This window comes from Lissotriton vulgaris, chromosome 9 (genome assembly GCF_964263255.1).
Source record: "Lissotriton vulgaris chromosome 9, aLisVul1.2, whole genome shotgun sequence".
NCBI classification, from domain to species: Eukaryota; Metazoa; Chordata; class Amphibia; order Caudata; family Salamandridae; genus Lissotriton; species Lissotriton vulgaris.
Window position 1 is genome coordinate 857,118,695 of NC_141697.1, and position 20,155 is coordinate 857,138,849.

At 46.8% G+C, this 20,155-nt stretch overlaps 1 protein-coding gene across 1 annotated transcript in view; it reads left to right on the forward strand.

The window, feature by feature from the left end:
• LOC147692369 (cytochrome P450 2G1-like) overlaps positions 1–20,155 on the forward strand; it is a 331,029-nt gene that overhangs the window by 271,650 nt on the left and 39,224 nt on the right. The window contains exon 7 of the mRNA XM_086938589.1: positions 3,235–3,422. Within this exon, the coding sequence (XP_086794715.1) occupies positions 3,235–3,422 (188 nt within the window). The remainder of the gene's footprint in view (positions 1–3,234; positions 3,423–20,155) is intronic.

Genomic DNA, 20,155 nt, shown 5'->3' on the forward strand with positions numbered 1-20,155 from the left:
AGTTTGGTTTGCCCTGTTCCCATCATGCACTGGGACAGGAACAGACTAATTTGCATACAGCCAGGTTCTGAAACTGGGATGGTGCAGTGAGCTAAAAAACGGTGTTGGATCTAGCCCTGATCTCTTGACTGGGCGAGAGCTTTCTGCTTAATTCAGAGACTCTGTCCCTCACCACCCCTTGTTGTAAATACGTCTTATACCGGGCACTCGCACATCATTCATGGTAGGTCAAAGGTCGAATTCCCGATAATACTGTATGCTGACCACTGGTGGGGTGAACGCTGATAAAAGACCATGTGCAGCCACTCGGTGGGAGGCTGCGCTAAATGTAAGCCATGGAATTGAATTCAAGATACCCCGCTAGGTCCAACAATAGACTTAAGCACGCATCAAAAGGAACAGAATTAACACAGATTACCAATCACAAAACCTTTTTCTGATGCAATTCTGTGAATGGAAAGTTTTAGCTGATAATGGAGAAATGTCCTCTCTGCTGAAAGTAAAGGGCTCCACATTTCTGACCATTACTGAAATGTGAGCCTTCTCGGTCAAAGAAAAAACATAAGAAGGGTGTGCTCCTAACCATTTTTTTCATGACTGACCCAGTACAAGAAGCCATACAGAAAATCCACGGACTCTCCCGAGACTAGACAGCCAGCGTCATGCCACACTGACAATCATCCCTATTTTTCAACTTATTGAGTTTTAAAGAAGGGACTAAAAACCATAAACGTAATTCCTAGCTTTACTTCAGCTTTCGAGACAATGTCAACCTTACATGAACATAGCAACGCAAATTTATGCATAAACCAAGCAAAGCGAAAAGAAGGGCACCTACAAAAGAAAGGCACAGCAAATGTTTCTGTATAGTGCATACCTATATTAACAGTAGAAGATAATGAGCTGAATACACCATATTTCCAGTCGCGGCCGGCAGTACGGGCGGGTGGGGGGGTGGAAATGGGGTCGTCGCGCTGCAGAGGCGATGCAGGGGGGAGGCGGGAGGGTTTTAGTGGAAAAATATATATGAAATAAAAGTAAAACTTACCGTCCCAAGACTCCCGATTCCTGCCGTCCTGCGTTTTGAATTCCTGGCTGCAGCGCTCGTCATCAGAAAGGTAGCCCCCATCCCCTCCACCAATCACAATGCTACAATGGCAGCGTTGTGATTGCTGAGGCCGCGCCCCACCCGGGTCATTTTCTCTATGTATGCTGCAGTATACATAGAGAACAGGGAGAGTGGGCGGTGTTGCTCGAGGGCAGGGGGGAGTGGCTTTCCCACTGTTGTTCATACTGACTGTTTGGGGGCCTCAGGCTGTCCAAACAGTCAGTATGAACAACAGTGAGCAAGCCACTACCCCCTACCCTTGAGCAGGACTGCCCACCCCAACCAAGAACCTCCTTTCTCGCCGTGCGAGAAGGCAGAAACAAATGGTAGTTATTACCATTTATGTTTCTGCCTTCTCACACGGCGAGAAAGCAGGGGGGCGGCACCCAAACGCCCCTATAGAGGAGCCGCCACTGCTCCTAAGTGACATAAGTACACACTGCCACAGCAATTACAACAGTAACTGGTACAACAGTGCCAATATCAGGCTCAAACAATAAAAGATCTCTCCCACCAAAACAAGCAGCAAAACACCTTCTTCTAAGCAAATGTCTGCTTGTACCAGTGTCTCACAGTTTTACCACCACCGACGTGTCTGCATGCACTTTAAGTAGATGGCATTGTTACAAGCACTACATATATTATCATCAAAATGATATGTCTCCTTAAAGTATATTACCGTGTGCCTGTTTTACAATCTCCAACTGCTTGTCATCCTAATATTTTTGCATAATGGGCACAGACCTGTTGCAGTGAACTATGCAGCTTTAAGTGCTCTCCTGAAGCACTACACCAGGGTCGCCTAAAAACAAATTACCCAGTGCTCCAATGTTGCACGTGGTTGAGAGTTACATCTACTAGTGCCTGACCCCTTTTGATGCATCAACCTGGGATCTCCTGAGGCCAAAAAAATGCAGTCCACCATTGCACATTACACTATTCCCCTCTGTTCTACCAGCCCATGGCTGGTCCATTGGGGCTGAGGGGCCACGCCCCCCCCCCACATTTTGCCCCACAGAAAATTGTCTGTCAGGCTGAACAAAGATCAGGCTGACAGACACTTTTCATTTTCAGGTCAGGCAGCTAGGAGCCAGACATGAGCTAAATGAGCAGGCTTCTGACTGCCTTAGCGGAACTTTGCTATGCTGAGGAAGACACATTCCTGTGGGCATGACCTCCTCAGCAAAGCACCCTGATGCCCTCCCCTCAGTGACAAGGGGTAGCATCACTGATTGCCTCACACCTGGGCACTCCGTTTTAAGCCCTGAAGCGCCCAGGGTTGAGTGCCAATCAGTGACACTTCATCACAGAGCGGGGTGAAGTCAACAGTCTCACTCACCCCATCCTACTCTGTGATGATGCTGGGACTGCTGCCTTCCCTAAGGTCAGCCACCAATGATGAAAGGCAGCCAGGAGACCTCAGAGGCAGTGCTGCAGCTAAGTGTATGTTTTTTTAAATTAATGCTTGGAGCATGCTTTTGTGTATGTATGAATGTTTGGTAATGAGCGTTGTGAATGGATTTGTTTGTGTGTGTGTGTGCGTGTGTGTGAATGCATGGCTGTGAGTGTGTATTTGAATGTGTGCTTGTGTCCCATGTGCCCCTCCCTCCTAAAATTACCGGCTGCCACTGTGTTTCACATTTCTATGTGCCTCACTCGCTTGTGCAACCTTGAGCTCTCCATTGTGCACTCCTTTAATGCTTTGTTTATGTGATGCCTTTCTAAAAGGTTAGGTATGACTGTTAGACTGTTTGCATTCACCGCTCCATTTGTATCTGTATGCATAATTGCCTTCACATCTTTGGACTTTGTGAAAATGGGTTTGTGCAGATGCGTGCATGTGCGTGCTGTAAGTGTACCCTTACAGTGTGTGCCCCTTTATACTTGCATTGAACTAGAGCCAAACCTGCCAACTTTGCCAGTACTTGTTTAAAAAGGTGTGGTCTTTGTTTGTAGCATTTCCCCATCTTTGAGGCTAAAGTACTACCAAAGTGAAATGTCTTTAACACAGATTTACTGACAATTTTCTCAATTAATCGTATCCTAATTGCACTTGTTAGTTAAGATCCGTTAAATTTTTCCTTATTTAAAAAAAAAATTTTTTTACTTCCATCTTCATCCTCCAGCAAAGGTTCATGAGGAGATTGACCGTGTGATTGGCCCAAACCGCTCAGCGGTCTATGAAGACAGGAGCCAAATGCCCTATACAGATGCTGTGATCCATGAAATGCAGAGATTTGCTGACATTCTTCCAATGAACCTCCCACACCAGGTGACGCAAGACATCACCTTTCGGGGTTACTGTATTCCTAAGGTGAGGATTATTGTTATGTGCTCTCAATTATTTTATATTGCTAAAAAAAAATGGAACATGCATTGGCACTGCTGTAGTAATGACTTACAGGGTCACCAGCGGCTGTTACGGGGTAGGGTGGAGAGGCAGGGGGTGGCGGGTGGAGTTTAAGAAATTGTTTTAATTCACTTACCTGCCCTGCCAGCCACTGCTTCTCCTCTGTCCTCTTCTTTCCAGCAGGAACAGACTCCCCTAGCCAATCACGACCCTGCTATCACCAGCATAACAGCAGAGTCGTGATTGGTCTGAGCACCATGGTTTAGCTATCAGAGAGGAAGTTGGAGCCTCTGCATGCTCTCCACCCAGGCTGTGCATTACCGTCTGGTGCAGAACATGCTAAGTGCGCATGACTGTTTGGCCGGCTGTTGTGCACTTAGAAAGAGCTCACCACTTCTTCTCCTGTTCTGTAGGCAGCCCTGCCCTACACATTCAGAGCCTTCTGAAAAATAAAAGGACAATAACGTAGTGTTATCATCATTTTAATATTCCTGTGGTATGACGCCCCTCCGCCTTAGGGGAGTCCAGCTGTAATTTCACAGTATTTTCTCAATGCAAAACATCCTTTACCTCTAGTTTACCGCTTTAAAGGTGATGGGCCTTTGCCACCTGGTATCAATTCCAGGAGACTTTACATAAACATGAAAAATCTAAATGTAATTAATATTTAAGCCAATAAAGAGAACTGTGAGTATTTTAAAGGGTTTTATTTTCTAGTTAAGGTTAAGGTTCAGTGACCCTTTATTCATTAGTCAAATATCAATCAGGTTACAAAATTGAAAATAGGAGAAATAGAATCAATACAGAACACATTACAAATTGAATACAAGGCATTCCATACAGGAAGGGAATGAGGCATCAAATGTCAGTCAAAATGATTTAAAGAGTTCAGGAAAATACAATTCAAGAGTGAGTTTTGCAAGGCTAATCAATAATTATTAATTGGCAAAAATCTCCCATGAAGAGAAATAAATGCATAAGACAAATACATCTTTTAAAAACTAGTTAATTAGTCAAAGCATAAACTTAGAGTTTTAGCATCTAAATCTAAACCTGTTCCATCAGCTACTCTCTCTGCCCTGGTCTGTTCATCTGTCTCTCTCTCCCTCTCTATGTCTGACAGAGTGTGGCTGCTCCTTGAAAAGGCCCCTCCTTCACAAATGAATTATGAAGCATAACATGTGCGCCCTGATGAAGGAATTTACATATACGTCTTTGGTACTGTCCGAAACGCGCAACTGCGCTTTTCTCCCTTGTATGCTACAGTTGTGAAGTGTCTAGTTCCTCGTTGCTTGTAATGTCTGATGTTTTTTTCTATTTTCTAATGTATTTTGGATTATTTGGTTATTTTCTTTGTAACTGCGTCTTGTCTGCTGGACTCATATAGTGTGAACCTTTATTTGTAGATTTTTTTGAATTTTGTAAATCATGGGCTGTCTCTTCGTTGTCTCTTCTTTGCATGTTTCATGAATTTTTATGTGTTATCCAGACGAGATTAGATCATTGTGATATGTTCTTTGTATTTTTACTAAATTAATTCATGAATGTGTTCTATTTTATAACTTTTCTATTTTCCCAAAAAATAGAATGATAACATTTTTAATAATGGAAAATAAATAATGAAATCTAATTGAGCTGTTCTGTGGGTGGAATTTTTCTATATCTTGGAACTTTTGTCCTATTTTTATTGTTAGTTGGGGGCATCCTTTACATGTTACTTAGTACATATCTTCCCCTGGTGGGATGTTCCCTTTGGATTAGCTTTCTCAGGGTCCCTCTTGTGTTTATTTAATCCTCCTTTACAAGACCACAGAGGAATGTGATCTGCCTTGCCAAAAACATGACGTGCAAGGCTAGCTTATGCCTCTCTGCCCATTCCTCCTTCTGAGTCTCCTCAGATGCAATCTCCTCCCAGGCTGCACCCACGACGTTCACGTACCTAACTCATATGTCTGGTCATTATCTGCTCCTCTCCCCTTCTCTCCTTTAAGATCTCTTTTTTTAAAAATATCTTTATTAGCCTTTTTCCAATTTACACAAATATCCCCCCCTTGCGACCATGATCCATGTCCGAACAAAACATGACACAAGTTTGAATACATAGTTCGACAGAGTAATCCGTTAAGTACAAAGGTGTAGAGTGATTTTCTGACATATACACATTACAGTTTATCAAAAATAAACACAATTCTTATTTCATTGCTATTTCTCAATATATACCCGGGTATCTATAAGGGACATCAATTGATCCTAGGTGTGCCTTTGTATCCATTGTAGCAGTGGGTCCCAGATCATCATACCTCTTTTGCGTTTGTTATGACCTTTGTTTATATATATGGCCACTTCAAGTCTACATATAGTGAGCACCCTAGCCCTCCATTGTAGAAAAGCCTGCAGGTTCGGATCCAACCATGATGAGGCTATGCATAGCCGTAAAACGGCCATTGCCACAAAGATCAGTCCTTGCATATAATTCGGCCGACTATCATTTGCTAAGCCTAATATGATCTCTTCCGTTGTGATACTCACCTTTATTTGACATATTTCAGTTAAGAAGCTGGATATTTCTGCTATCAGATTTGCCGATACATTGCCAGAGGTAAACATGTGAACAATATCGGCCTCGAACAATGTGCAGAGAGGACATGTAGTTCCCTTTCCGGTCCCCCATTTTGCTATTTTATGCAGTGTATAGTATAATGAGAAAAAAGTTTTATAAAATTGAGCTTGTAGTTTTGTTGACATCAGGCAAGGCTGAGATAGTTCATTGGGGTGAAGGGGTATTTGGGGTGATACTCCTACCTTAACCTGCCAGATGGCCATCTGTTTATCCATCTCATCTGGCAATAAAGAGATCAGTCTCATATATCTCCCCAATCTTTAGGGTAGATTTTTTGCAGAAATTCTCTATCATTTGGCTTGATTGAAATTTTACCCGACCTCCCCCCTTTTTTGAGAGAAAATCTCTTACTTGAAGAAATTTAAAAAAATCCCTATGGCTAATACAGTACTCAATACGTAATTCATCAAAGGTTTTTAACCCGGTCAATAAATAACAACAGCCGAGCTGGACCATTCCTGCCAGGATCAACCTGTTCATAAAATTATCACAGAAGATCTCTGGGAGATCATCATTATTGCCCACAGGGGTATAGTGAGAATAACGGCCAAGTCTCAGTGATTTCTGAACATTCCCCCACACCTTGTATATACCAGAGATGGTCTTAAATTTGACTTTTTTGAATTAGCTATCATTAAAATGTCGCTAGAGGCATCCTTCACAACCCTCCCCCAGGATAAGTTCTTGTGGGGTAGGTATATGACAGCCTTTAGGTTCTATAGAGATGAGTGCTGTGCAGTATCTTAATATGGTAGCCCAATTATATATAGCTTAAAGTTGGGCATTGCCAACCCCCCTCTTTCTTTTGGTAGAGTGATCCATTTGAGGGCCCAACGAGGTTTCTTATATCCCCATTTAAACCTTGAGAACATAGACTCAATAGTTTTGAATAGCTGTGGAGAAAATTCCAAACATATTGACCTAAAAAAATATAAAATTATAGGTAGAAAAAGCATTTTGACTACATTACATGTCCCACCTATAGTTAAATGAAGATTGTTCAGTTGGACCAGTTCTTTTTTTGTGCGTTGGATCAGTGGTTCAACATTATTACTAACTATGTTTTCTATTTTGGCCATTATGCTAACCCCCAGGTATGTGGCTTTATCGGTAACTCTTGCATTCCTCATCCTGATTTTGTCATTAAGCACAATCTGAGCTTTGCCTGAGTTCATTTTAAACCCAGAGACTACTCCAAACCTCAATGCCTCCTCTGCTATCACGTTTATGGCCCTGATGGGATTGCCGGTAACAAGAGCGATTTCGTCCGCATACACTAGAGTTTTTGTATTGTGATTACATGCCCGGATGGGAGGTATTAGCATATTTTTTTCCAACCTGCGGATGAATGGGTTGATATAGATTGCAAATAGAAGAGGAGAGCATGGGCACCCCTACCTCGTCCCCCTAGTGATGGTGAATCTTTCAGATAAAACCCCGGTGAGCTATACGCTAGCACCTGGATCAACGTATAGCATTTGGATGGCTTTTATGAATCCTTCACTGATTCGATTGTGCAACATGGCTGCTCACAGAAATTTCCAGGAGACCCTCTTGAACGCTTCTTTTGTTTGCCCTCTTTATTAGCGTTAAAAGAAATTTGCATAGGTTCCCCTCTGATACCTGCCTTTAGTGTGTCCCAAATCCCATCAATTGCGGCACTAACCAGGTTATCCACCAGAAAGCCCGGGATCCAATTTCTCATGTGTTGGCAGTATTTCTCATTCCTCAATAGCGCTCTTTCAAATGTCCATGTCCTTACCATGGATTTATTTACTCCACATGCTAAACTCAACTCTAATGGATTATGGTCCGATAGGACCCTTGGTAGTTTTTCTATTACACAAGTAGATCTCAGGGCATTAGATATGAGCACATAGTCTAACTGTGCATGTCGCGAGTGCGGGTGAGAAAAATACGCGAATCGCGGATCCCCAGAATGTTTCAGTTGCCACCCATCAATCAGTCCATGTAACAAACACAAATCTTTTAGTGCCTGGAAAACTTTTGGATTCCTGCCTTGGTATTTGAAATCTAGGCCCAGAGACCAATTACCTGGCAAGTGTAAGTTAAGATCCCCACATACAATCAGAGATGGGGGCCAATGTGCCAGTTCATTGGCAACGCCAACCAACACACCTGGATCGTCACTAACATTGCCATAGATGGTATATAATGTCACCTGGCTTTCCCCATTATTATAGTGGCATTCAGTAATTGCCCATCGTCCAAATTTATCAGCTAATAACCGTGTAAGTCCCCTCCCCTTTTGCCAAGATGACCACTCCCTTTGTTTGTGCCCCCTGTGTCAAAGCCGTGATGAGCTGATACCCAAGTCTTTTAAGCAAATATTGTTGCAACCACTCGATGTTAGTCTCTTGTAGACATATAATGTTGGCCTCCGTCATCTGTAATCCTACCGCTAATTTCTGTCTTTTCCTTACATCATTAAGGCCACATATATTAATCGAGACAATTTTTAGCCTAGCCACGTGAGTATTTGTTTAGCCCATCGATCCTTTACTATAATAGTGTTTTTTGATTTATTTTGCTTCTCTTTCCGACACGCTCCTCCCACCTTGCACCTTTTGAATATATCTTGTGTTTGAAAAACTCCTTGGTTGTGCCCTCCCTCCACCCCCCCACCATTATCAAACCCTCCAGGCTCAATCCTGAGCCTGTGTGATAGCGTCTAACCAACCTCACCCACTCTCCACAACCGCCTTCCCCCATGACCATGAAACACAGAGAAGAAACACATGTCTTGCCCTGGTTATTTACCCAACTTCCCCTCTTCCCTGCTGGAGTGACAGAGAAAAAAAGCAACAAAAACAACAAAAAAACATGATGTGCTCATAGTTAAATCATATAGAGTTATCTAAATACTACCACAATGACGAAGGGGGGGGGGGGGGCCCAGTCGGCAGAACTGACCAAATTGCTTTTTAACATTAACCAGGTCTAACATATTTCAGCTCCCACACACATAAAAGGCCACATCCTGGACCAAATGTGGTCACAAAACATAGATCTGTCACCACCTCTTATTTCTCCATGTATTTGGTCGGACCACCATCTAATTGAATTCACAGCTACCTTGAAAGGAAGGGTTAAACCTCTGAAGGCATTGGGAGGCATGACCTGAAAATGGAGAACACTCAACACTCAGGAATTCATGGCCACTCTGGTCAGTTCCCTTCCCCCTGTCGATGCGAATGCTAAAGTCGACTCAATGGAAAAAGGCATCTCTAACTGGTTATTGGCGGCCAGTGACATCCATGCCCCACTTACTAAATTCTCCCGGGCTAGACAGGCTGAAGCCCACAAATGGTTTACCACCGATCTTAAATCACAAAAGTTACTTCTGCGTCAGTTTGAAAGGAAGTGGAGGCATAGCTATGCCAGTGAGGACAGACAGTCTTATCTGTCAGCTCACAGGGCCTATAAGAAAGCCTTAGTGGCTGCTAAGACCCTATACTTCTCCACAAAAGTGCTTGCTGCCCCTAATAAACCCAAAGAAATCTTTAGGATTGTAAACAACCTTAGTAGTGATGACAGAATTTAACTTGCTTGGCCCCCACTCAAGAGCGGTGTAACGCATTGAACAGTTTCTTCTTTCGAAACTATCAGGGCAAGTATCCCCTTTGTAGTGCAGGTGGAACCCCCAGAGGTTAACCCTGATAATTCATCTAATATGGATCAATTCATGAATTTTGCTCCTGATACCTTATTTGAACTAATGTCCAGAGTCAAGTCGGTCTCTCCCAAAGACTGCTGTCCCTCCTCTATCCTGAGAGATATATTCTCAGCCCTACCGCACAGCCTCCTTCCTTTTCTCAATGAATCTCTGAGCAAAGGGGAAGTACCCACTGCTCTTAAAAGTGCTGTTTTAGTCCCCCTGCTCAAGAAATCAGGAGCGGATCCCTCTGTCTCCTCTAACTACCACCCAATCTCGCTTCTCCCCTATCTTTCAAAAATACTGGAGGCCCACGTGGCCAGGTACCTCTCTAATTTTATAGAAAACTCTAACTATCTGGAACCAAATCAAGCCGGTTTCCGGCCTGCTCACTCCACAGAGTCGGTAATCCTGGCAGTGATGGACACTCTGAGGGCTAATGCTGACAAGGGGACCCCGCAGTCACTTGTGCTTTTAGATCTGTTGGCCGCGTTCGACACGGTGGACCATAATATCTTACTGCACCGTGTCGAACAAGCGGGGATCCGGGGTACTGCATATGGGTGGATAAAATCTTTTTTAACGGGTAGAACCCAGGCAGTGCGTCTCGGGAGCTACACGGATCCAACCCTGACTACCTCTTGCGGAGTCCCTCAGGGTTCATCCCTGTCTCCACTATTGTTCAATTTGTATATTCACCCCCTGATTCATTCACTTAATGCCAGGAAAATCACTGTATTTAACTATGCTGACGATCTTCAGCTAGTTTTCAAGTTGGACTCCCAAAATACAGCGGCTGAATTTCAAGCTACAATGCTGCATATCCAAAGTTGGATGGACCAGAACCAACTGAAGCTCAATCCCGGGAAAACCGAATTGGTGTTGCCTGGGAAGAGCTCCACTCGTTGGGGACCTCATTTTTGGCCGGGCGAATTAGGCCCTCCTCCTGTCCCGTCCTCATCGGTGTAAAGTCTCGGGGTGACCATAGATTCTGATCTCTCTTTGAGGGGACATGTGGGCACTGTGGTCTCATCCTCTTTTTTCCAGTTACGCAAAATAAGAAAGATCGCTTACCTGCTGTCTCATCAAGCTCTGATCCAGGTGGTGATGCGCTGGTGCTCTCTCGCCTTGATTTTCCAACTCTCTGTACACTGGCCTTCCTTTGGGCCTGCTTAGGCGCCTTCAAATAATTCAAAAACAGGCGGCGAGACTGATTTACAGACAGCCGAGATGGCAGTCTGCCAGGATGCTACTGCGCAACCTACATTGGTTACCTATGGCGCAACGTACCGCTTTCAAGTCGGGATGTATCGTCTTTAAGGCTTTGTGCTGCACAAGCCCCAAATTAATTAGCAGCCTAATCACCAGACATGTTCCCACACGTAATCTGCGCTCTGCCCATCTTCATCTTTTGTCCCCTCCATCAATTAAATTAAAACGACAAGTCGGGCGTAGATTTGCCTACTTAGCCCCCAGGCTCTGGAATTCACTTCCACTTTCAGTCAGGAACTGTGATAGTCTCCTGGGCTTCAGAAAGGCACTGAAAACCTGTCTTTTTGTGCAATCTTGATAAATTGGATCCCCGCAGCTGCTAGTGTACGAATAGCGCCAAGAAACCTATGGTGTAAGTGCGCTTGATAAATTCATTTTAACATAACATAACATTACATAACACAACAGTCCATCATATCAAAAAACACACATTGGTTACTCCCAGAGGCCCCATTTTTCCCTGCGATAATTTCCTTCAGGGTCTGTTCTGCTTGTATCTCTGAGGTAAAAAACAGGGTTCGACCCTGTGAGATCACTTTCAGTTTGGCGGGGTTCTGAAGAAAAGCGACAGCCCTGGCTTTCTGGAAGGGTGTAATCAGCTGTCGGAGTGTCCATCGTCTCTCTGCACAGAGGCATGTGCAAAATTCGATTTAGTAAACACTGAAAAGCTTTCCCAATTCCGTCTTTTATTAGGCCTGGCAAGGTCGTGTACAGCCTGTCGCAGTAGGAAGTTGCCAAAAAATACTATGATGACTCTTGGGAATGCTTGATCATTGCGAGGGTGCTTGGGCATTGAGAACGGGAATCTGTGCACACGTTGGACTTCTTTGTCCCAATCCCATTGCACCAGTTCGGGAAATGCACAGTTTATGGTGAATGTACGTATATCCTTTCCTTCGCTATTCTCTAGGATCAATCAATCAATCAACCTATACATTTATAGAGCGCGCTACTCATCCGTGAGGGTCTCAAGGCGCTGAAGGGAGGGGGGTGCTGTTACTGCTCGAATAGCCAGGTCTTGAGGTGCTTCCTGAAGGTGAGGTGGTCCTGGGTCAGTCTAGGTGTGCGGGAGGGAGTTCCATGTCTTGGCGGCCAGGTAGGAGAACGATCTTCCTCCGGTTGTGGTTCTGTGGATCCGTGGGACGATGGCGAGGCTGGCGGGTGGGAGTGTAGAATGAGAGGCGGTTGTTGAGGTATTCGGGGCCCATGTCGTGGAGCGCTTTGTTTGCGTGGGTGAGGAGCCTGAACGGGATCCTCTTGCTGACAGGGAGCCAGTGCAGGTTTCCCAGGTGGGGTGTTATGTGGCTGCGGCGAGGGATGTCGAGGATGAGTCGTGCGTTCCCGTAGTCCAGTCGGCTGGTGACGAGGGCCTGGGTGACTGCCTTTCTGGTTTCGGTGGGGATTCACCGGAAGATATTTCGGAGCATGCGCAGGGTGTTGAAGCATGACAATGAGATGGCGTTGACTTGTTTGGTCATCGTGAGGGAGGAGTCCAGGATGAATCCCAGGTTGCGAGTGTGGTCCGTGGGTGTTGGTGCGGTGCCCAGCGCCGTGGCCACCAGGAGTCATCCCAGGCAGATAGGGATTGTCCGAGGATGGGGACCTCCGTCTTGTCTGAGTTGAGTTTCAGACGGCTGAGCTTCATCCATTCCGCGACGTCTTTCATTCCTTCCTGGAGGTTGGTTTTGGTGGTGGCTGGGTCTTTGGTGAGGGAGAGTATCAGCTGGGTGTCGTCGGTGTAGGAGATGATATTGAGGTTGTGATTGCAAGCGATGGCGGTAAGGGGGCTCAGGTAGATATTGAAGAGGGTTGGACTGAGCGAGGAGCCTTGGCGTACGCCGCAGATGATCTTGGTGGCCGTGGAGCGGAAGGGGGGGAGGCGGACTCTCTGGGTTCTGTCGGAGAGGAATGAGGTGATCCAGTCCAGGGCTTTTAATTGGATCCCAGTGTTGTGGAGGCGAGTTATTAGGGTGCGGTGGCAGACGGTATCGAAGGTGGCCGAGAGGTCTAGGAGGATGAGAGCGGTTGTATCTCCGTTGTCTATCAGGGTCCTGATGTTGTCGGTGGCTGCGCTGAAAGCGGTCTCGGTGCTATGGTTGGCTCGGAATGGTTGGCTCGGAATCTGGACTGGGATGGGTCGAGCGAGTTATTTGCTTCGAGGAATGCAGTCAGTTGTTTGTTGACGGTCTTCTCGATGACTTTAGCGGGGAAGGGAAGGAGAGAGATGGGGCAAAAGTTCTTGAGGTCTTTAGGGTCGGCTGAGGGTTTCTTCAGTACGGCGTTGATCTCTGTGTGCTTCCAGCTTTCTGGGAAGGTGGCTGATGCGAAGGAGTTGTTTATGATGATCCGGAGGTGTCGTGCGATGATGGTGTCGGCTTTGTTGAAGATGTGGTGAGGGCAGGGTCAGATGGAGAGCCAGAGTGGATGGTGTTCATGACGTGGGTGGTGTCTTCAGTGCTGACGGGGGTCCAGGCGCTGAGGGTGGTGGGTGTGATTGTTGGTTTGGTGGCTGGAGTCGGGGTTTGGGTGCTGAAGATGTCGTGTATGTCTGTGATCTTGCGGTAGAAGAACGTGGCGAGGGAGTTGCAGAGGTCTTGCGACGGTGCAATGTCGTTGTTGCTGTCACTGTGGTTGGAGAGTTCTTTTACGATGTTGAAGAGTTATGGGTGTTGTTGTCCAGCCGGTCTTTGAACGATGTCCTTTTGGTGGTGCGGATCAGCTGGTGGTGTTCGCAACTGGCGTTCTTGAGGGCTGTCATGTTTTCTGTTGTCCATTCATGGCGCCAGGTTTTTTCGAGGGTTCGTTAGTATTTCTTTGAGGCTTTGAGGGCGTCAGTGAACCACGTGGTTTTCATGTTGCTGGTCTTGCCTGGGGGGTTCTTGAGAGGAGCGAGGTTGTCGGCGCAGTTGGTGATCCATTGTGCCAGGTTCTTGGCTGCGTTGTTGGTGTCAGGGGTGTCGACTGATGGGTTCAGGCTCAGCGATGTGGTTAGCTGGTCTGTGGTGACTTTGCTCCAGCATCAGCGGGGGATCTGTTGCTTGGGGTGGTGGGATGTAGTCTTCTTGAAAGTGAAGTGGATGCAGCTGTGGTCTGTCCAGTGTAGTCCGGTGGTGTGGCTGAAGGAGACGTGATTGCTAGCGGAGAAAATGGGGTTGAGCGTGTGGCCGGCGTAGTGGGTGGGGGTGTTCACCAGTTGCTTGAGTCCGAGGTTGGCGAGGTTGTTGAGCAGGGTGGTGGTGTTGCTGTTGTTGCTGTTCTCCAGGTGGAAGTTCAGGTCCCCTAGGAGGATGTATTTGGGTGATGCTAGGGTGTGCGGGCTGATGAAGTCGGTGAAGGTTTCGCTGAATTGTGTGCGCAGGCCCGGGGGTCTGTAGATGAGGGTTCCTCTAAATGTGGTCTTGGGGTTGGTGTGGATCTGGAAGTGTAGGTGTTCGGCGGCGGAGATTGCGTCTTCGGCGTTGGTTGTGATGCTGATGGTATTCCTGTAGATGATGGTGTATCCTCCTTCGTTTTGGTTGAATCGGTCCTTCGGGTGATTTTGTAGCCGGCCGGGATGGCTACGGCGATGTCGGGGGCCGAGGAGGCGTTCATCCAGGTTTCCGTGAGGAAGGCAACGTCAGGTGCTGTAGTATCGATGAGGTCCCAGAGTTTGATGGAATGTTTGTGGACGGAGCGGGCGTTGAGGAGGATGAACTTGAGTTTGTTGTTGTTGTTGTTGCTTTGTTCAGTGTGCAGGGTGCAGGTTCGGAGGCATGTGAATTTGCAGGTTTGGCAGGCAAAGGGTCCGTGAGTTCATTTCAGAGTGGCTCGGTAGCAGGTGGGTGAGCGTCCGGTGTTGAGTGCGTTGAGGGTGGCGGTGTCGTATCTCAGTCGTGAGACCTGGCTCCTGCGGGGGCCAGGGGTTCTGGCGCTAGGCGCAGTCCAGGCGCAGACAGGCGCAGACGGGTTTGCCTTTGGCGCACCATCGGCGCGCCCGCTTAGCGGCCGCTGTGCGGCTTCCATATGAGGGGCTGTGGGAGGGAGGAGCAGCTGGGAGGCAGGAGTGGGGCGATAAATGGGAACAGCAGTGGGCGGGCCGCAGGGACGCAGCGGCGGGAAAGGTGGCACAGAGGGAAACTGGGGAAAACCGGGGAGAGGACACAGAAGGCAATACAGGGGAAAGGGGGCGCAGAAGGCAAAAAGGGGGGACAAAGGGCACAGCAGAAGTGAAATGGGGATTACAAAATGCAAAAACAAACTCCAGGGCAACAGTGAAAAAACGAGGGGCAAGACCAGAGGAGACTCACGCAGCACCAGGCAGCGGCAGGGACAAGGCAACAGTGGGGGCAGCGTTACAGGAGGACCGTGTGGTGGCTGGGGGCCACCTACCTGAGGACAGGGTCAAAGGTCGAATCCCTTCACCGCCGCGCGGCCTCCATATGAGAGGCTGTGGGAGGGAGGAGCAGCTGGGAGGCAGGAGTGGGGCGATAAATGGGAACAGCGGGCGGGGCCGCAGGGACACAGCGGCGGGAAAGGTGGCACAGAGGGAAACTGGGGAAAACCGGGGAGAGGACACAGAAGGCAATACGGGGGAAAGGGGGCACAGAAGGCAAAAAGGGGGGACAAAGGGCACAGCAGAAGTGAAATGGGGATTACAAAATGCAAAAACAAACTCCAGGGCAACAGTGAAAAAACGAGGGGCAAGACCAGAGGAGACTCACGCAGCACCAGGCAGCGGCAGGGACAAGGCGACAGCGGGGGCAGTGTCACAGGAGGACTGTGTGGTGGCTGGGGGGCGACCTACCTGAGGACAGGGTCAAAGGTCGAATCCCTTCACCGCCGCGCGGCCTCCATATGAGAGGCATGGGAGGGAGGAGCAGCTGGGAGACGGGAGTGGGGCGGCGAATGGGAACAGCGGGGGCGGGGTCGCAGGGACGCAGCGGCGGGAAAGGTGGCACAGAGGGAAACCGGGGAAAAGCAGGGAGAGGACACAGAAGGCAATACGTGGGAAAGGGGGCACAGAAGGCAAAAAAGGGGGTACAAAGGGCACAGCAGAAGTTAAATGGGGATTACAAAATACAAAAACAAACTCCAAGGCAACAGTGAAAAAATGAGGGGCAAGACCAGAGGAGACTCGCGCAGCACCAGGCAGCGGCAGGGGCAAGTCGACAGCGGGGGCAGCATCAAAGGAGGACCGTGTGGCGGCTGGGGGGCGACCTACCTGAGGAGAGGGTCAAAGGCCACTCCCTGCACCACCGCGCGGCCTCCATATGAGGGGCTGTGGGAAGGAGGAGCAGCTGGGAGGCGGGAGTGGGTCGGCAAATGGGAACAGCGGGGGCGGGGCCGCAGGGACGCAGCGGCGGGAAAGGTGGCACAGAGGGAAACCGGGGAAAAGCGGGGAGAGGACACAGAAGGCAATACGGGGGAAAGGGGGCACAGAAGGCAAAAAGGGGGCACAAAGGGGACAGCAGAAGTGAAATGGGGATTACAAAATACAAAAACAAACTCCAAGGCAACAGTGAAAAAACGAGGGGCAAGACCAGAGGAGCCTCACGCAGCACCAGTCAGCGGCAGGGGAAAGGCGACAGCGGGGCAGCGTCACAGGAGGACTGTGTGGCGGCTGGGGGGGCGACCTACCTGAGACAGAGTCAAAGGTCCCAAGAATCCGTAGATTATTCTGGCGTTGGCGATTTTCTGCCTCTTCGAGTTTCCATATGATATCATTCACCAAGCTTTCTTGCAAGGTCACCTAGGTTTTCAAGGCGTCCACTGTATTTTCCAATGCTTGCATCCGATTCTCCACCATGCTCATCCTTTCTGATATTTCCGTGCACGTCTTCCCAATGTTACGCACTGAGCCTTGTAGCTTTCTAGCAGCTACTCGAGCAAGCCTATTTTCTGACTTAACTTCGCTCTGGAATGCACTTAGCGATTGTAAAATCATCCACAGGGTGGGTTTGGGCATCTGCACGGGATCCCTACAGGCACCCATGCCCTTTTGAGACTTCTTGTCTGCGTTCATTGTTCCATGTACACCCGGTAGGGGAAGCGGCTGCGTGTCCGAATATTCCCACCCGAGTTCAGGCTCTTCCTCTGTATCAGTCTTGCGATCGCTCTTTCTCGCATCTGAGAATTTTTGGGATTTTCTTTGTGTCTTCCTGCCCCCCTGTTGGCTGCCGTTGCTTGCTGATGTGCCTGCACACCCATCATCACTGCTGCAACTGTGTGAGTCCGTAACTTCAGAGTCACAGGACCCTTCATTTAACGAGAAAAAATTCTCTGTGGGATCAGGGGACATGTAGCCCAGCTCAGTGTTATCCGTAAGGCCGTCATGCACCCCTTCTGCCAGTGTGAGTGGGGGCTGTATAACTTCTTGGCTTGCTCTGGGTGTATTTAACTCTTTCTCTTTTGCACTTTTTACATCTGTAATAATTATGTCATTATTGGGATTAATAATCTGTGACCCAATGTCTTTGCCTCTCTGGTCTGTTTGTGGTATATTTGCTGCTAAATTATCCATATTCAAAATGGTAGTCTCACTACTACACCCCCATGACATTCATGCAGCATTTGTTTCAGGCGTTTTCTCTGGGGTCGCCCTCTGCCCTAGCTCATTATTAATATTCTGACTATCCCTCCGGGGAATATCTTCAATACTTAAATTCTCATTGGTTTTTTTGAGAGACAGGCTTGTGATCACAGCCTGTTTCTTATCTCCTGTTGCTGCAGACGAGCAACTTGCTGTGGGGAGTTTAGCATTTTTGCCGCTAAAGTTTTTGTTCCTCTTACCCGTGATTGGGCCGGTCCTGGTCTGCTCAGCATCTGCCTTCATGTTGGGCTTCATCTTCGTCTCAAGCCGTGTCGTGGAGGACGTAGCCGGTGTTGTGGAGCGTGTTTTGCTTCGTGCCCCTCCTCGCGCTGCCATAGCGAAACTTCTCGTGCACGCTTCCGCGTCTCTGGCGTCTCAGTTGCTGAGAAACACCGGTTGGGTCCCTTCAGCTACACTCCAGCTACAGCCAAAGATTGCCGTAAGCAGTAGTCGGGCTAGCGCTTCCCAGCTAGGGCTGTAGCCTCGATGATCCGTCCCACAGACTCCTCGTTTCTCAATCGTCCCCCGCTCTGTCTCGCGCCAGCGGTACCAGCACACAGGACCAGGGTGCATTTTCAGCCGGCAATTTGATGAGGGTCGGAGCAGTGTGGAGGTGATTTGCTGAGGTCTCACTCAGCCGCCATCTTGGCTCCGACTCCTCTATGATCTCTAAGTCTGACATGCCCCCTAAGGGTAATTATTTGTACTCTAATTATTGGCTGACTATACTAATAATGCTGCAGTTTCAGTATAAACTCGCACTGTGATTGGTTCGCATAGATGACATGAGGGTCTCATCATTCTGTTCCCATTGCAAATCCAACCTATACCAGATCTGACAATAGGGACTTAATGCTAAGAACAATATACATAACATGTATCACTAAGAACATTTCTTGCAACAAAATGTATTACTCAATTTCTTGTCTCTGTTTCACATCGTACACAGGGATGACACTCTCCCACAAACACTGGTATATTGGCACGATGACAGGAGTGTCCAGTTCATTGTGGCCTTGACCCATATGTCTTCTCTTGAGGCATTTAGCAGTTCATACAGCTGGCACAATCCTCTGTGCATGCATCACTCAATCAGCACACTGCTAACAATTCTCAGCCATGCTGGATTCTTAAGCATCCATTTTATTTTGGGCCCAAAAACAAAACAAACACAAAAGAATATTAATTTATGAAATAAAACCCATTATGTTTACCTCCCCCATACTAGTACCCTGTATTAGTTATTACCGAGCAAAGCTATTAGTTTAAAGCAGCTTTTCTATTATTTGTGCACAACATGCAAAAATGTCCAATGTACAACATAGCATAAACATGCACCAATGCAAATTTTCCAAGCACAAACAGTTAATATATACTCATAGTAACATGCTCTAATGTTTTAGATAGCTTTTCATGCAAAATGCGTTTGCCCCCCGTGTAGTGTTCGTGCATTGTTGATTAATTAATACACATTATAAGAAAGATGTATTATGAACTGAATATGTATTGTCTAAGTATGCAACAAAGCTAAAGTCTCTTGTGACGGGAACAGGGGGTGGAAATTACAAGGAAAAGGAGCTGGGAAGAGAGAACACACATTACATGCTTGTCTTTAAAGCTAAAGAGGGCACTGAAATCACAAGTTTTTCTACACTGCAAAAACACATGTTAATTCAGCACAATTATGTGCTACTTCAAAAGTTTACAAAAAAAACATTCTCTAAATTAAATGTACATTTAAGGTGAGGTGATGTTAAATCTAAACTAAACACGTTAACATCCATGATAATTTAATTAAGCATGGTTTTAAATGAAAGCATTTCAGACTGAAAGTATTTTGACCTGGCCTCATTTCATAAATTTCACTTTGCATGCACCAAAAGTGCCACTTTTGACTAGGCCTCATTTCATGTTTCATGTGCCATGTGTTTTAATTTGCACTAAAATCTGCGTGCCATTTTAAATGCAGTCTGTCTGAAACACAAAACAGAGCAATGCTTAATCTTGATGAAATCTATCTCTATCAGCTGTGAAGGGCATATAAAAATATTCCTTCAAAGTTCAAGTTTATTTGGAATTGTTATGAATTCAATTAAATCAAAGATTAAAAAACAAAGAAAGATTTAAGTTGGATTAACCATTTTTACTTAACAAGAAAATGTTCATGCCTTTCTAATCACTCTTCTTCACCAGATTTATAGAAAGGCATTGCTAAAAATAGAGGAAATAATGATTTAAAACAATGACCTACCAGCAGTAGTACAGAGACAATTTTCTTTACTGTGGAGTGCTAGCAAGTGGTACAAAGTGAGATCGAAAGTGAACAATCTGTGTTAGTGTGCAGCAGAGCTCAGCAAAGTACTTTAAGGGAGGGGTCGAAAATACAGCAAATTTCATAGAGCATCCTACAATTGTTAGCCCACTGCAATTTAGTTGCAGGAAGCATTAGTAATATGCTTATGAGAAACATAAAGAACTATTTGCTTCAACATTTTGCAACAGTAGACTTATTGCCCGCCCAGCCAGATAAAGAGTATCGCTTATCCTAAATATGGTCCAAG